This window comes from Grammomys surdaster, unplaced genomic scaffold, assembly GCF_004785775.1.
Source record: "Grammomys surdaster isolate TR1022 unplaced genomic scaffold, NIH_TR_1.0 166, whole genome shotgun sequence".
Lineage (NCBI taxonomy): Eukaryota > Metazoa > Chordata > Mammalia > Rodentia > Muridae > Grammomys > Grammomys surdaster.
The window spans coordinates 7,013,408-7,031,892 of record NW_021604614.1 but is presented as its reverse complement, the minus strand read 5'-3'; the positions used below and the strand labels follow the sequence as shown (position 1 = coordinate 7,031,892).

General features: G+C 45.8%; 1 protein-coding gene across 1 annotated transcript; it reads right to left on the bottom strand.

The window, feature by feature from the left end:
* Positions 1 to 1,692: 1,692 nt before the first annotated feature.
* On the bottom strand, positions 1,693 to 7,920 carry LOC114620110 (coiled-coil-helix-coiled-coil-helix domain-containing protein 2). Its single transcript, XM_028766126.1, has 4 exons — positions 7,781 to 7,920; positions 4,975 to 5,224; positions 3,577 to 3,727; positions 1,693 to 1,919 (listed from the first exon to the last, which is right to left on the bottom strand). The coding sequence occupies exons 1-4, from the start codon at positions 7,828 to 7,830 to the stop codon at positions 1,909 to 1,911; spliced, it is 462 nt and encodes a 153-aa protein (XP_028621959.1). The 5' UTR covers positions 7,831 to 7,920; the 3' UTR covers positions 1,693 to 1,908.
* Between the last annotated feature and the right edge of the window lie 10,565 nt (positions 7,921 to 18,485).

Sequence of the window (18,485 nt, the reverse complement as noted above, 5' to 3'; positions counted from 1 at the left end):
CTCCAGCCTGGCAACACCAGCTTTGAAAGGAACGCACTGTTATTTTTTGAAGACAAGCTTCTTTTTTTTGGTTTAGTTTTTCGAGACAGGGTTTCTCTGTGTAGCCCTGGCTGTCCTGGAACTCACTCTGTAGACCAGGCTAGCCTCAAACTCTCGAACTCAGAAATCCGCCTGCCTCTGCCTCCCAAGTGCTGGGATTAAAGGCGTGCGCCACCACTGCCCGGCATGAAGACAAGCTTCTTAATACACAACTCTGACTACCCAAAAACCATGCAGACCAGGATGCTTTCACACTTGTGCTCCTGCCTCCGCCCGTGTGTTGACACTACAGGTGTGCAAAGCCAAGCATGGCGATGACCTTTTATTTCTCCTGATTGACAGCTATATTTGACTCACCCATGTGAGACAGATTGCCTTGAACTTGTAGAAATCCTCTTGCCTGCTATCCAATATTGGGGTTACAGATACAGCATGCCGAGCTTGGTTTAAACCTGGAACAATCTCTGAGGGAATAGGGGTAGAATTTGGGAGAACTGTGACAAAGTTTTCCTGAGGTGCTAGGTCCAACCTCCAAGCATAGAAGGGGTTGGTTTTAGCTTGGGTTTGCAAGAAGTAAAAATATCCAAATACTACAGGGAAAACAATTGTACAGAGGATTTTTTTTTTAAAATACTAGTGTATAGTGTTCTGCTTTCACTATGCCTGCAGGCCAGAAGAGGGCACCAGATACACGCATCCGATGCAAACAAAGCATTGAAAATTTCTTGCAAAGCCATCTGGCAGAAACTAAAACTTCTTGAGAAATAGTACTTTTGAAAAAATATGCTCAAGGTTGTACCCTGCTCTGTGCCATTTTTTTTTTTTTCGAGACAGGGTTTCTGTGTAGCCTTTCTCTGTGTAACCCTGGCTCTCCTGGAACTCACTCTGTAGACCAGGCTTCATGTCATTCTTAACAGTATGCTCTGACCACACTGAAGCACAGGACCCCCTTTGCAAATAAAAACCAAGAGCTGGGTCTGCTTGCCTGAAGTTGTCTGCACTGCAGGAACCCTCGGCCTGGAGCAGCTAGAACCATTTAAAAAGCAGTATGGTTACACTAGACAAGGTTCTCTAATCACAGAATCTATTGGAATGACAGTCTGCAGTCCAACTAACCCAACAATGGGCAGCTGTGAATGGGAAGTCCAAGAGCCTACTTGCTCACTCCCACGAGGCTAGTCGTTTCAGCTGGACTTCTGTATAAGCTGGAATCCTGAAGAAGGTTCCAACAGATGTGCTGGCAAGTAAGTGCCAGCAGGTGAAGAACCCTTCCTTCTGCCACTGTCCTTATGTAGACCTCCAGCAGGTATGGAAAGTTTAAAGGTGTGTAGCACCCAGCCTAGACCAAAGCTGTTTTACTTGAAACTTACTGTTCCAGTCTGGCCTTGAACTCAGATCTGCCTGCCTATGTCTTCTGGGATTAAAGGCATATATGACCTTTCCTGGGCCTAAGCTTTTCATAGATTCATAGACTCTATACCAAGATCTGGATCAAAAAAACCTGTGTTTTTTTTGTCGAGGAACCGCATTAAAAGGTCAGAGCATTAGTAATGTTGAGAAGCACTGAGATGAATCAAAGGCATGCCAGATGGCATTTCTCCTGGGGCTCCATTATGTTCAGCAGACACACACAATATGGACACTTACTACACATTTCAGAATAAACCAATTTATTGTATTTAACTCAATCACCATACAGTTAAGTTCAAGGAGGCCAAACATTTGCCCAGTAACCAACACTACAAGCCTCAGTAAACATCTATAGTTAAAACTCTCTCGTGGCCATTCCGAAGCAATGGAGCTGTTAGAATAAGGCCCACACTTATACTACAGAACCAAGTTTACATTTCTTCAGCTTGAACTTCTTGATTAGATTAGACCTGTTTAAAAAAAACAAAAAGGTTAAGTTAGAAGATACCCAACAATGCCATTTCAGGCTTCCTTCAAACCTCAACTCTATCCTTACCATAGAAAGAAAGACACTATGACTGTCCACAAAGGCCTGAAACAGACAGCTAATTTGATAGATGTTAAACCAACAGAGAGTTATAAATTTGGGCAAGTCAATGTCTGTCTGTGTCTCTCTCCCTCTAAATTTGATTACTAGCCCTCTATTAGAGGCTAAGGAGTTTCCTCAAGGGCATGGCAGTGTAGAGTGAAGTGGTGCTGCTGAGGGACCCTCCATTGGAACACAATGGCTCCCTGTGGCGAATCTGGCATGGACAAAGTCAACTTTATCCCCCATTCTATTGAATGCCTTGGATACATCAGAAAGCTGAGCCTCGATGTTGGTTGCCTTACACCTGTGCCTTGTCAAGAACCGCTGTGGTAATCTTCTCTACTGTATGATGAACTCATAAGTCCCTGTGATGGTTTTGAGCAGCTCCTAATTCAACACTGTCTCCTTGCCTGTCTCTACCCAACAACCCTGTCCCAGAAATAGATTTTCCTTGGACCAGTTCCTACACAGACATCCCCAGCATTTTGTCTGGGGAGTTCCAGAGTTAGGGATTGGCCTCAGTCTGGGTTTTCCCTGTTATGGGATGGGTCTGACAACAGGCAGTGAATCTTATTGGGAAACATGGATTTTTTTTTTTTTAAATAGCACTGGTTCCTCTCTTTTTCTTTAGTTTTTTGAAACAGGGTTTGCCTGTCTCCTGAGTGCTGGATTAAAGACATGTACAACCTCACCCTGGCTAGGACAAGTTCCTCTTAATTCCATTCCTAAACACTTCCTCCCATCTAATAATTCAGCTGAGGGGCTCCACCCCTTTCAGGAGAATCACATCAGATATCCTTAACATTAGACATTTAGGCTACAGTTTAACAGTACCAAAATTATAGTGAGGAAGTAGCAACAAAAACAATTTTATGGCTGGGCAGTGGTGGCACATGCCTTTAATCCCAGCACTTGGGAGACAGAGGCAGGCGGATTTCTGAGTTTGAGGCCAGCCTGGTCTACAGAGTGAGTTCCAGGACAGCCCGGGCTACACAGAGAAACCCTGTCTCAAAAAAAAAAATAAAAATAAAAAATAAAAAATAATAATAATTTTATGGTTCGAGGTCATTACAACATGAGGAACTAAGGTTGAGAACCAGTCAGTGCTCTGTGAAGGTGGGAAAATGAAAACAAGTACTGAACTGTAAATACTGTTAAGAGTCCTACTAGGGCAGAGCAGTAATGGTGTGTGCTGTTAATCCCAGCACTCTGGAGACAGAGGCTGGCGGATCTCTGGAGGCCAACTTGGTCTACACCATGAGTTGTACAACAGCAAATGATATATGTAGAAGAAACTCTGCCTCAAACAAGGTTCTACTGGAGGACTTAACTAAATAGACCTCAGGGCCATCACGCTGAGTACATTATGGTGCCAACCCTGTCACATGCACCTGATGTCATCTCACTGATGAGGACATGTGGATGAACTCCTATAAAAGGTCTTTCAACCCCAAAGAGGTCTCAACCCACAGGCTGTAACCCGACCACTACCCTACAGGCTTCAGGACCATCATTGAGCACAGGGACAAGTCACCTACCATTTGCAATCCTGCACTGCCGCAGCACCTCGTTGAAGCCCTCACAGAGCTTGACATCACTCTGGTTCTGGGCACACTCCAGGAACTGCTTGATCTCTAGAGAGCAAGGTCCAAAAGACTGCTGGCTCTGCAGCTGGGCTCCCTGAGGCTCCTGCAAAGGCACAACATCTTGTCTAGAGATGAGAAAGCACAGGGCACCACACAAGGGCAGGGCTCACACACTGGGAGCTGGGGAAACAACTGGAGAAAGGTGCAAATTCAGTGTGAGTTTAGTGCCACCCAGGAGCATGGCAGTGAAAATGACTTAAAAGAACAAGATGTCCCCTCCAACTCAAAAACAAAAGACAAAACAAACATATGACAGATCACACCATCTGGAGCATACTCAAGGCTCTGGGCTGGATCCTAACATTGTAAATAAACATAAGACCAAAACTTTAAAAATGGGTTAGGGACTCCATAGTTAGGACTGTGTTCCTTGCCCTGGGATTGATCCCAGCACTACAAACATATGTACAAACATATATAAAAGTGAGCTATTTCTAAGGAAAACTGGATTATAGGAAAGTATGAGAAAAAGAGATAGATGAGGATTTCAGACACGGATATACAAGAGAGAATACATCCTTCTTAGAAAAACCATCTATCCTAGAGAAAGAAGTGGAAAAAAAACCAAACCACCAAACCAGGTAAGGGATCATAAAGCCATGAAAGGGACTGTGATTATGTAAGGAAGGCTGACTTGAAAGGCCAGGCCTCAGGGCTCTGCCTGGGACACCAGCACTTGAGAGGCCAACCAAGAAGACTGCTACAAGTTGGAGGACAGTTTGGGTCACACAGCGAAGACTTTGTCTCCAAAAGTAACAACAGAAACCCAAATAAGTACAGCCAAGATAAGTACTGAAAGCCAAGGCAGGAGGCTTGCCAGGAGTTCAAGGCTAGCTTAGGCAAGATCCTCTCAAAAACAAATTTATCACCTAAAGGGAAAATGGCTGTTGTACAGTAAGGCAGACTGTCCTGTTGTAACCCAGACCACACTATATGGCTTTGTGTGTGATGCTCCCACATGTGTGGACAAAGGTGCCCACGGGGAGACCGACCAAGCATTGGCTGCCTTCTCTTATTTCCTGAGACAGGGCTTCTCTCTCACTGAACCACAAACTACTTAGTTCATCTCAGCAGGCCAGCCAGCCCTGCTGTGGGACCTGCCTGTCTCCACCCCACAAGGTAGGAGTTACAGCTATGGATGGCTAGGCCTGACTTCTTGTGGGTTCACAGGATTTGAACTCAGGTCCTCATGGTCTCAGAGTAAATGCTTAGTCATAAAAGATGCTTCCCAGCTGTCAACTCATCTCAGAAAACTAAGAGCACAGAAGGAGAAGCTGCCCCGGAGCTCACCTGGTAAGTGATGTCAGGCTTTGCAGGCTCAGCATTTCCACCTCCGCTAAAGCCCCCAGTGATGGCGTGACCCAGGGTGTGCCCCACTGCAGAGCCCACAGCCACTCCGGCTGCAGTGGTAGCCATCTGGGCCATCAGGCCTGGCTGCCGGGGGGCAGCAGCAGGTGAGCCAACTGCAGATGGTGCAGCTGCTGCTGGAGGCTGAGCTGCAGGTGCTCTTCTGGGAGCAGGCCTCATCTGAGGGGCCCGGCTGGAAAGAAAACAACAAAACTCATCAGTTCCCAGACAAATGACTTTGGAATTTACTGAAGACCAAACAGGCCTGGTTCAGAGGTACACGTTTGGAAGCCACGCAGTGACTTATTTCTATTTTAGCTCCTTTCCATGCACCCTTCCTTGATCTATTCTCAAATTCATAGCCTTTTTTCCCATTATTTGTATTAGATGCATACATGTGCACACACACATTTCTAAATATAATGTGCCAGTCTGTACATTCCTTGTGTGTTTTCAGGCTGACCACATGGTGCTCCGGAGGAGGGACACTTTCTCCTGCTCTCTCTCGGCCCTCAGCACTCCTTAGTTGCTGTGTTCTTTATGTAGGACTAAGAGCTTGTGGGCTTTTCCCGGTAGTTTGACTTCTCTACTCTCATCCTTGCTCTACACAGCAATTTTAGGGCCAACCTAAGAACCAAAACCCTTGTCTCTTTTTGAGACAGTGTTTCTTTGTGTAGCCCTGTCTGTCCTAGAACTCACTCTGTAGAGCATGCTGGCCTCGAACTCAGAAATCTGCCTGCCTCTGCCTCCCAACAATACCCTTGTCTTAAGATTATGTCTCAAGGTTGCCAGGCAGTGGTGGCGTACTCCTTTAATCCCAGCACTTGGGAGGCAGAGGCAGGCGGATTTCTGAGTTCGAGGCCAGCCTGGTCTACAGAGTGAGTTCCAGGACAGCCAAGGCTACACAGTGAAACCCTGTCTGGAAAAACACTACAAAACCAAAACAAAACCAAACAAAAACCATCATGAGCAAGGCTGGGCGTGGTAGTGCGGACTCTGATTGCACTCAGGAAGCAATCAGGTGGAAACTCAGGTTCAGGTCATCTGACACCTCCGACTTTCCAGGGCCATTCATTTGCATATATCCACTGAGGGAAAATTAAAACTAAAAACATCCCCAAAGGGTTTATTTATTTAAATGACAGTTGGACCTCTCTGAGCTCCAAGACATTAGGAGTTACAGAATGAGCAAACAGCTTTCATTTTATTAGTTTATCAGTTATCAGAAACAGCAGACAGGTGTTACCATGGAGCATTAAAAATTTACTACAATTAAGGACTAACCTAGTCTAGTGAGTACCTGAATTAAGATTTAGAGCTGGGGATGTGGATGGGAGTGGGGCAGGAGGCTGGTGAAAGGACTCACTGTAAAAGGATGCTTGACACCCTGAGGTTGACTCCCGGAACCCACAAGGTGGAAAGAAACAACCAAATTCCCTCTAGCTGCCCTTGGACCTTCACACAGGTACCAAATCCCTCCAGCACACACAGGCATAAACACACCAGCAGTCCCAGCTACTCAGAGAACGAGACCACTTAGAAAGGTTGAAATCCCCTGAATAAGGCCAACACCTTTAATCCCAGCACTTGGGAGGCGGAGGCAGATTGGCCTCTTGAGTTTCAGGCATAGGGGTCCACACCTGTAATCCCAGTCCTCAGGAGGCATAGGCAGATTGGCCTCTTTTGAGTTCCGGGTCAGCCAAGGCCACAGTGAAAGCCCTTTCAAGGAAACAAACCACCACCAAATCCAAAAAGAAACTAGGGAAAGTGACCTGCCTGAACTGCAACTTTGACTATCTCTTTTTGTTTGGGTACAGCGTCTCTCCATGTGAAGCCTTGCTAGTCTTGAAATGGTGGCAACCCCCTCTTGCCTTGGGGAAAAGAGGCACGAGGGACTGTCTTGGTGGTAGACGAGGTATCCCCTACGACATATAGAGGCCCGAGGTTTACCTCCCAGTATGATCACATTTTTTAGTTTTGTACGATTTTATTACCCCAGAGTGGGATCTTTGGAATTTTGATGCTGTCAACAATTTTCTATTTGTTTTTCTGTAGGCCGGCAAAATGTTTCTTTTTTTTTTTCTTTTTTGGTTTGTTTTTTCGAGACAGGGTTTCTCTGTGTAGCCCTGGCTGTCCTGGAACTCACTCTGTAGACCAGGCTGGCCTCGAACTCAGAAATCCGCCTGCCTCTGCCTCCCAAGTGCTGGGATTAAAGGCGTGCGCCACCACTGCCCGGCCGGCAAGATGTTTCAATAGATCATTTACCACAAATTAATAGACATCTTGGACCCAAGTGGTGGAAGGAGAGAACTCTAAATTCTCGTCTCTCCACACGGAACCGGTAATTTTCTTTCCTTTTTTAAAAAAAAAATCTATAGAGCCTGTAAGCTCAGCCCTAGGGAAGCGGAGTCGGAAAAATCAAGGAAGGCCAGAGAAGCCTATATAAAGGTCAAGGCTAGCCTAAGGTCTCCCAAAACACAGTAAGAAAACTTCGCATATATCTTTCTTCCCCGCCTCTTCGTAGACTACGCCCTCTAACGCCCTTCCCCCACCCAGACGAGGGAAAAGGTCACGTTTCAGAGTCCTCTCCCCGAGTGCACTGAATGTGGCCCTGTCCTGGAGTTCTCCCCAGTAGCGGATCTCTTCCCGACCGCTCGCTCTGTCTCATCACCGGTCGCCTTCACAGCCCTCAAGCTGCGGAACCTCGCCCTGGCCGCCCGCGCTCGGTCCGAAGCCCCGAGAGTCTCACCTAGCCGGAGGAGTCATCCGGGAAGTGCGGCTTCGGCTTCCACGCGGCATCGTAACTGCTTGTAATCTCCACAATCAGAGAAGACAAACTGCGAAACTCCCAAAAGCGTCCAGCAATTTCTATCAAGGAGAGAGGAAGATTGGAGGCGGTACCTCACTGGGCAGCCAATCAGAACCCAGGAGGAGCCGGGCGCTAAAGGTTATTGGAAGAAGAAGACGTCAGTAACGGGCAAAGGCCTTGACTCAGCGATTACGCCCGGAAGTTACAAGATCGGCGAGGAGGTGCTGAGGCTAACCGGAAGTTCCTGCGGTTGCACTCTCAAATCTTGTCCTCCGATTCAATAGTGGAGTATAGGTTTTTGCTTCCGATGGCTGACTGGTTCCCTCCACAACCTGGCTGACTTTGATTTTCAATTTCTTCTGCCTCAGCCTCTGAAGTAAACTGAATTAGGGGTTTACTGGCGTCTCCTCTTGTTTAATGGTTAAGTAAGTCTGTTTACTTAACCCTTCTCTGTTTGTTTTGGGGCAATGCCTCAGGTAACGGATGTTGGCCTGGATCTCGCAGTTCTCATGTCTCAGCCTCATAGTACGGATCATGCAGGAAAACCTCGTAAATTTTCTGTTACAAAGGATTTACTAAGAAACGTGCTTGGGTCGGGCGGTGGTGGCGCACGCCTTTAATCCCAGCACTTGGGAGGCAGAGGCAGGCGGATTTCTGAGTTCCAGGCCAGCCTGGTCTACAGAGTGAGTTCCAGGACAGCCAGTGCTACACAGAGAAACCCTGTCTCGAACCCCCCCCCCCCCCCCCCCCCCCCCGCAAGAAAAAAGGAAGAAAAAGAAACGTGCTTGGAAGCCGGGCGGTGGTGGCGCACGCCTTTAATCCCAGCATTTGGGAGGCAGAGGCAGGCAGATTTCTGAGTTTGAGGCCAGCCTGATCTACAGTCAACTCACTGTTCCAGGACAGCCAGGGCTACACAGAGAAAAACATAAACAAACAAACAAACGTGCTTGGAAATATTAAATTACACAAGTAGAATTTAGCTAAAGGAGCACTGCTTCCAACATGTCTGGAAGACTAATAGTAAACTAAAGGGGCTTGTTAGAAACTATGAAAAAGAAAAATTCTGTACATAATTCAAATTTCTGTAGCGGGGAAATTTTCTGCTATTGTTTATTCACCAGGGCTCGCCTTCAATTAGGCGCTATTTCCATAATAAAAGAAGACCACCCTGACTTAATACTACCCAGTAAATCCATTTACATATCAAACAACAATGCCTCTAAAACTGGTTCTCAACCTCTGCTTGAGATACTGGGCTTGGGATACTGATTTAGGAACAGAAACACGGACTGCTCTTTTCCACGTAAGACTGCTCAAATGCAGAGATGCTCACATTCCAGTATCCAGAACTGTATTAAAGGGTTGCAGCATTAGGAAAGTTGAAAATCAATGAATCTAGACGTCTCCTCAACCGTGGCCACAGAAGCTTGTGGTCTCATAAGCAGAGGTTGTTGGTGACCTCAGCCCAGTGATTGACAGAGCCATCTGCTGTGTCAATCCATGATGCTTCCTGGAGAACACTCCTGTCCTGGTATGTGGACGATGTCCATTCCCACCCATTGCCCATGAGGTCATATAGTCCTACAGAGTAGCAGTAGGCCATCAGATGGAGAAGCAGGAGATTCTCTCATATTCACCGAATGCCCTGGGGAGGATGGGGAAGAGTTTTCCTTTGTAAAAAAGGAGGTCTTACTGTAGTAGTTGTCCTGGGGTAGGAGTGGGGGTGGGAAGGGAACACTGGTGACAGTCCATGAAAACCATCTTTAGCTCTGTCACCCTTGGGGAATGTTCCCTGACAAGGTCAATGAAAGTCAAAGGTCTATCAACCTGCCCCAAGGCAGGTGCTCCTGTCTGTCCAGAGGGAAACCAGGGTCATTCTACTCTGCTGCTTCATGGGGGGAGGACAGTGACCTTTTGTTCCCTTCCATGGTGCTTTGGAAAGAGCACTGTCTCCACCCATCCATGTCTTCCATCCCTTGTAGGGATGGAGATGAAGCTCAGGAACTTTGGAAAGGTCATGGAACTGTGGCCCCTCTGGAAGGGAGAGGCTAATTAACATTCCTCAGACCACAGGGAGAGGAACCAACCCGGAGGTGACACATTCCGAAGGACTGACCGTCGGCCACCTACAGACAAGGGAAGTCCTTGCCACCCCATTCCCTAAAGACCAATGAGTTTAAAAAGTCACACTGTACCACCAACCACATTGTGCCTAATAGCTACTGCCATGAAAAATGTATAAAAAAGTTCACTGAATGACCTGCATGGGGTCACCACTTCACCTTCTGTATAAGATGACCCCCACTCATTGGAAAAATAAATTCCTCTTGCTTTTTGCATCAATTCCTGGCCCCGCGTGATTCACTCAGGGTCCTCGGGAAGCTAAGGCTCGCCGGAGTCTTACAGAGCCACTGGAACCCATGCTCTCCCATTGCCCTTCCTGACTTAAGCACACCACCTGTATTTGCTCATGTGATTGGTTCAACTCCATTTTCCTTCTCATCAAAACTGGGGTTCAGGGGCTGGGAAGATGGCTCACCTTTGTAAGCCTAAGGACCCAAGTTCATACCCTCAGAACTGTATAAAAAGCTAGGCATAGTGGCACGTATCTGTAACTTTAATGCTATGGGGTAGAGAGAGAGACAGATCTTGGAGGTGGTTGGCTAGCCTATGAATGGAAGAGCTTCATCTCCCATTGAGAAGTCTCGTCTAAAAAAATACTGTGGAATGGCTCGAGAGATGGGTTTGCAGTTAAGAGCACTGGCTGCTTTCCCACAGTGTGGAGAGCTTTTGGGACTGCTTGGCAGGAATCTGACATTGGCCAAGGACAAGGGAAATGGGCTTTAGGCAGGAATCTGACAGTGGTTCATGGAATCTAACTTTAGACTAAAGCAGGGAAGTAATTTCAGTCAGGAATTTAAATCCTAGGCTAGAACAAAGAAGTAGGCCTCAGGCATGAATGTGTCTGTGGGCTAGGAAAAGGAAGTAGGCTTAGATATTTTGGTCTTCCTGACAAGCCCTTAGAAACATGGGAGTGGCCGGGCAGTGGTGGTGCAAGCCTTTAATCCCAGCAATTGAGAGGCAGAGGCAGGAGGATTTCTAAGTTCAAGGCCAGCCTGGTTTACAGAGTGAGTTCCAGGACAGCCAGGGCTACACAGAGATACCCTGTCTCGAAAAACAAACAAACAAAAAAAGAAACCTGGGAGTGACCCCGGGACTTTACTTATCGCCTTGCTTGTTCCTTGACTATTTGCATTTATTGTATTGCTAGTTCCTCAACCTAGAACTGACATAAACACTTGCATTGAATTTTTTTGTTTTGGTTTGGTTTTTTTGTTTGTTTGTTTGTTTGTTTTTCGAGAGATAGGGTTTCTCTGTGTAGCCCTGGCTGTCCTAGAACTCACTCTGTAGACCAGGCTGGCCTCGAACTCGGAAATCCACCTGCCTCTGCCTCCCAAGTGCTGGGATTAAAAAAGGCGTGCGACACCACTGCCCGGCTGGTTTTTTTGTTTTGTTTTGTTTGTTTTTTTCCAAAACAAGGTTTCTCTGTGTAGCCCTGGCTGTCCTGGAACTTGCTCTGTAGACCAGGCTGGCCTCAACTTAGAGATATGACTGCCTCTACCTCCTGAGTCCAGGGAATAAAGACATGAATCATCATACCCAGCTTCATAATTTTTTTAATCCTAAAAATATAAAATAGAGAAGCAACTGAAGAAGATCCCATACATGAAAAATCTGTACACATACAAATAATCACTAGTTGAAGGCTTATGTCTTTCTTTCTTTTGTTTTGTTTTTCGAGCCAGGGTTTCTCTGTATAGCCCTGGCTGTCCTGGAGCTCACTCTGTAGACCAGGCTGGCCTCGAACTCAGAAATCCGCCTGCCTCTGCCTCCCGAGTGCTGGGATTAAAGGCGTGGGCCACCACTGCCTGGCAGCTTATGTTTTTCAAAATCTTACTTTAATATGTGTACTTAAATGTTTTATCCTTCCATCTAGCCCACCACCCACCAGAGTTAGTGGAAAGGAAAGGTTAACAGGGCAAAAGAGAATATGGACCTGTTTAGAAATAGTTCTTTAGGGTGACTCAGCAGTGCAGGTCACACAAGTCAGCAGTGGTAGCTTGATCCACTTGCAAACTCCACTCATGAATCAGCAATGGCAGTTTGATCCAGAAGAAACTGTGAGGCTCTGCCAATTGGCCCTTTTCTGTAGAAGCAGCAAGAAGCGGCTGGAACACCACCAGTTCTCTGGTGCATTTCTGTTTACAAAGTCACCACAAACGGTGGTCAGCAAAGAGTAGCAAGGTGAAGCAATACCAGACACCATCCACTTTCTGTCAGATTATATCTATACCCTTTCAAAACATCCTATGTTCTCTCAAGCATCTGCTGTAGCCAAACATCACATGTTCTTTTTCCAGGCTGCTTCCAGAAAAACACCAGATGTCTGTTCTCAGCAAAACACCTTCCCATGTATCTGCTTCAGCAAAAACATCCTCTCATAAAATGGTTTCCAGAAAAACATCACATGACTTCTCACAGGAATGGTAGGAGCGAATCTGCTTGCATAGTTGTCCTCTGACTTCCATAAGTAAAAGAAAAGGAGAGCCGAATGATGGTGGTGTGCAACTTGGGTCCCAGCGCTCAGGAGGCTGAGGCAGGCAGATTTCTGAGTTCAAGGCCGGCTTGGTCTACAAAGCAATTTCCAGGACATCCAGAACTACACAGAGAAACCCTGCCTCCAAGAATAAACAAAGAGCCAGGCAGTGGTGGCGCACGCCTTTTTTAATCCCAGCACTTGGAAGGCAGAGGCAGGCAGATTTCTGAGTTCTAGGCCAGCCTGGTCTACAGAGTGAGTTCCAGGACAGCCAGGGCTATACAGAGAAACCCTGACTCGAAAAACCAAAAAAGTGGTGGCACACGCCTTTAATCCCAGCACTTGGGAGGCAGAGGCAGGTGGATTTCTGAGTTAGAGAGTTCGAGGCTAGCCTGGTCTACAGAGTGAGTTCCAGGACAGCCAGGGCTACACAGAGAAACACTGTCTCGAAAAAACAAAACAATCCCCCCCAAAAAAAGAATAAACAAAGAAACAAAAACTAAAGAAAAAAGAAAGAGTAAAAGAGGCAGACAGTAACTGACTGTGGCCCCTTAAAAGTTAACATTTCTGAGACTGAAGATTGTTTCTACTTCTTTGCAGCTGCAGCTGATTGTCGCTGTGATTGTCCTCTCGTTAACAATTATGCTCCAATTTGTCTTAGGACCTGATCCTGACTGTCGTTTTAACTGGGGCAGTAGAAGGTACACCTGTTATAGGAAAAACATTAATATTACTTTGTAAGGCAAGGGACTGGTCCCACTTTCCAGGTCACAGTATTCACTGAAGGAAGGATAAGAAAACATTTTTTACCCAAATAGGAGGAGGGCAAGTGGGATGGACTAATTTGACTGACCAGTCTCAGGGTAACCATCCAGATCTCAGCATGATTAACTATTCTTTGACAAAATCTGACAATGGCAATTACAAACGTATTGAGATTTAAAAGGGGAAAACAGTACTCCCAGTCACTTCCATTGAAGTTAACACGTCTACAATGCTACTGTCTATGGATAATTGATTTGATACCAATCTGATGCCTAGCATCAAGTATCCCCTTCTTAAATTCCTGGGTTCTTGGAAAAAAAACAAAAACAAAAAACCTAGAAGGAATAGAAGTCACACATAGGGTTGGAGAGATGGCTCACTGGTCAAGACCACTGACTGCTCTTCCAGAGATCCTGAGTTCAATTCCCAGCAACCACCCACATGTTGGCTCACAACCATCTGTAATGGGATCTTTTGCCTTCTTCTGGTGTGTCTGAAGACAGATACAGTGAACTCATATAAATAAAATAAATAAATGAATAACTCTTGTAGTAAAGACAGCTACAGTGTACTCACATACATAAAATAACTAAATAATCTTAAAAAAGAAGTCACACATAAACATCCTAACAGTATACCAACCTAACAGGGAACTCAATGGAACATGCTTCCATAAACATTTCCAGCTGGGCAGTGGTGGCGCACGCCTTTTTTAATCCCAGCACTTGGGAGGCAGAGGCAGGCAGATTTCTGAGTTCGAGGCCAGCCGGGTCTACAGAGTGAGTTCCAGGACTGCCAGGACTACACAGAGAAACCCTGTCTCAAAAAAAAAAAACAAACAAACCCCCAAAAAACAAAAAAATCAAAACAAACAAACAAACAAACAAAAGAATGACAATCCTACAAAATAGAGGTACCACATAGTTTTTCTATTGCTCAAGCATAATTTTGGATGTCAACAATTCCCTGATGGGCTGGTGAGATGGCTCAGTGGTTAAGAGCACTGACTGCTCTTCCAGAAGTCATGAGTTCAAATCCCAGCAACCACATGGTGTCTCACAACCATCTGTAATGATATCTGATGCCCTCTTGTGGGGTGTCTGAAGACAGCTACAGTTAACTTACAAATAATAAATAAATAAATAAATTTTAAAAAACACTCGCGTAAAAAACAACAACAACAACAACAAAAAACCCAATTCCCTGAAATGTGTTACCGTATCAGATTTCTCCAACACCATCAATAACCAAATCAACAGCTTACATTGAGAAATGATATCTCCAAGGCACAGGTTGATTGGCCCTCCTGGTTAAGATGGTTCTCTCCCTTCATTGGCCCCTGATGGTTCTCCTATTAACCATAATATCTGAGCTCTATGTTTTCAGTGTATTATTAACCTTATCACCCTCCAGATATTCAATACCAGAATCCTGTTCACCCGACTACAAGCAATGCTTGCTCTCTTGTCAAAGATTCAAAAGGGTTAAACAGGCCAAGATGAGACTATGAAACCAAACTAGAACATCATACCCTGTAAATGAAGGGTCCATTGTGTCAAGTCCATATACCTTTGAAATTAAGGACCATATTGTATTAAGTCCCCATACCTTGAAAATTAAGGAACCCAGTATGTTAAGCCCCTATACTTTATGAAACTAGGTTTCTATTTAAGTTTTTGTTTCTTATATCTGATGTAATCTCAAAAAAAATAGTGACCTCATTTATATATGTATATCCTTGTCTTCCTGTTTCATTGTGTTTTTCTTTTTTTCTTTTTCTTTTTTTGGTTTGGTTTTTCGAGACAGGGTTTCTCTGTGTAGCCCTGGCTGTCCTGGAACTCACTCTGTAGACCAGGCTAGCCTCGAACTCTGGAACTCAGAAATCTGCCTGCCTCTGCCTCCCAAGTGCTGGGATTTAAGGCGTGCGCCACCACTGCCCGGCGAAGCTTGCTTTTGATTAGACAATCGTGAACTTAGTCTTCATCCACGGAATTTTCAGATTTAACACGTGTTAAACACAGTGGGCGTGGCGGCACATGCCGGTAATCTCCCAATTCAGTTCACTTGAGATACTGAGGCAGAAGGATCTCAAAAATCAAAGAGCAGCCTGGTAGTGGCGGAAGCCAGTCGTCCATCGGAAGATAAAACCTAACCATACATCCCAGAATCGAAGGACAAGATTTGAGAGAGCAAACTCAGGAACTCCCCGTTAGCTACAGAGCCCCGTCGCCAAGCAACTTCCCAGCGTGGGACGCAGCGGCACCGCATTCCCCGTTACTGATGTCTTGTTCGTCCAATGACCTTTAGGGCCTGTGCTTCTCCTGAGCTCTGATTGGCTACGCGCGTAGGCCCCGCCATCCACCTTCCTCCCTCCTTGCTGGACACCCGTGGGCGTTTCCGAGTTTGTTGTGTCTGGACGCTGAACGTACAGACACCTAGTATGCCACGTGGAAGCCGAATCCGCACTCCCCGGGTGACCCCTCTGGCCGGGTGAGACCCTCGGGGCTGGGAACCGAGCGCGGGCGGCCAGGGCGAGGTTCTGTAGCTTGAGGGCTGTGAAGGCGACCGGTGGTGAGATGGAGCGAGCAGTCGGGAAGGGATCCGCTACTGGGGAGACTCCCCGAGGACGGGGACACGTTCTGTGCACTCTGAGAGAGGACTCTAAAACGCGACCTTTTCCCTCGTCTGGGTGGAAGAAGGGCCTTAGAGAACATAGTCTACCAAGAGGCGGGGAAAGAATGAATGATAAGTGGCAATTTCTTGGGGGTGTTTTTTGTTTGTTGTTTTTTTCTTATTGTGTTTTTGAGGCTCTCAGGCTAGCCTTGGATAGGGCCTGGCTGGCCTTCCTTGATTTTCCTCATTCCGCTTCTCCAGGGCTGGAATTACAGGGTTTAAATGTCTTTAGAGGAAAAAAAAGAAAGAAAGAAAAAAGAAAATTACCCATTATAGCCACCACTTAGTTGTAAACACGCTATTGCAATGGATTTCAACCTTCCTAATGCTGCGACCCTTCAATACAATTTATGTTGTGGTGACTCCTGAAAAAATATTGTTGCTACATCATAACTGTGAATTTGGTCTTAGGCTAGCCCTGTGAAAGGGTCGTTCGACCCGCAAAAGTGGTCCTGACCCACAAGTTGAGAACCGCTGTTCCATTGAGCCATCACCATCTCTCCGGTCCACACGAAGATAAGTAGGAAATTCTTGACAGCATCAAGATTCCAGATGTCCTACCTAGGAGCCTGTGTGAAGGTCACAGGGCAGTTTATGGGAGTTGGTTGTTTCTTTCCAACTTATGAGTTCTAAGGATCAAACTCAGGTTGTCAGGAGTGGTTGCAAGGACACGTCCAGTGAGAATTGCAGCAGCAGCACCCCCTCCCCCACTCCCACAGCCTTAAATGTTAATTCAAATGGTAACTAGGTTAGGGAGACTCCTTGGTGTAAACCTGTGGGTTGCTACCCTTTCGGCTCCAAAAGAATGTTTACATGATGATGGTTTATAACAGTACCAAAGTAGAAAGGAAAATAATTTTATAGTTGAGGTCACTACAACCTAAAGAACTGTATTAAAGAAATTTTACCATCAGGAAGGTTGAGAACCACCGGAGTCCATGGCAGTACCTGTCTGATACTTCTTCTTTAATACCATGCCATTTTATTTGATAACTGGTAGAGGAATAAAATGAAAGCTGTTTGCTCACTCTGGAGTTCTTGTTGTCCTGGAACACTGTAGACAGGGATAGCCTTGAATTTACAGAGGTTCACCTGCCTCTTCTCTGCCTTCTGTGGCATGAAATACTCTGGTACACAAAGTAGCTGTTTAATACTGGAATAAGTAAACCCGCTGGGGATCTTTCCAGCTTTATTGTCTGTGAGAGGGTGTGTGTAAATGAAGTGGGAGGTGTCAGCTTTGAACAGCCAGAGGTGTCCTGGAGCCTAGCCATGGGTGGTTAAGAGCTGCATGGGCCCTGGGGAAGCCAGTATCCCATCTGAACTGTTGAGCCATGTCTCCAGCTTCCTTTCTAACTTTTAATAGTCTATGGTTTTATGAAGTATTGGAATAACTGTCCTTTAAAGATGCTGTGGGCCATGTGGAGTCATTGAAAACAGTTACAAAAAAAGGACAAAGTAGTTTGTGTTTGGTTGTTAAAACCTTAACATATAGATACATGCAGCTAGTAGAACAGTTTCTATAGTCTTCTAGCATGTGTATGAATGATATGGGTGTTTAAAGGTTTAGAGTGAGACCAGGAGGTGGTGGCACAGGCTCCTGGGGCACTTGGGAGGCAGAGGTGGTTTTCAGAGTGAGTTCCAGAACAGTCAGATATACACAGAGAAACCCTGTCTCCAAAAACAAAAACAACAAGAACAATAACAAAAAGAGGCTGGAAAGTTGACTTTACAGTAAGAGCATTTGCTCTTCCTGAGGACCCCAGTTTGATTCCTGGCACCCTCATGGCAGCTCAATACCATCTGTAACACCATCTCAGTCGATCTGAAGCCTTCTTCTGTAATGCAAGTGGGACACAGATAGACATGCGGGCAAATAATCACACACGTAAAAGACAATAAAATCAAAAGATGTAAAGTTAAGCCAGGCGGGTTGACAAATGGCTGCACTGGTTGAGGCTCATGTAGGCGTCGTCGTATCATTTTGGTTGGTTGGTTCTTGTTTTGACTTGAAACGAGGGTATTGATTCTCAGGCTAGCCTTAAAGGGACTATGTAGAAGAACAAGTGCGAGTGTAGATATGCCAGAGTGTACAGTAGAAAGCCAGAGCCCTCAGCCCTGCATAAAGAAAACAAGGCTTGTCCCCAAAGCAGAGGAAATAGTCTCCCCCAAGCTAGAGCACACCAGTTAGTGATTTAATACCAAGTGGTCAGCCCTGAAAACATACTCCTGCAAATAGCATAAACACTGAGGCAGATTACATTTCGGAATGTATAGGTATGTACACATGTAGGCATTTAATAACAACGAGAAAACAGCCCACAAATTTGAAATCGGCAATCAAGGAGGGGTATACACACGGGGGTTTGGAGGGACGATAGGAAAGGGATGCTGTAGTTACCATAATCTCAATAAATTAATAATACAGCATGTAGAAGAGGAAATAACTGGGGGTGTAGCTGGGGGTGACCTTCGCCTGCTGCTTCTTCCTGTCTCTGCCTTCTCAGTGCTGGATTTCCAAGTGTGCGCCTCTGAACCTGCCCTGTTTGGTCTTCAGTAAATTCCAAAGTCGTTTGTCTGGGAACTGATGAGTTTTGTTGTTTTCTTTCCAGC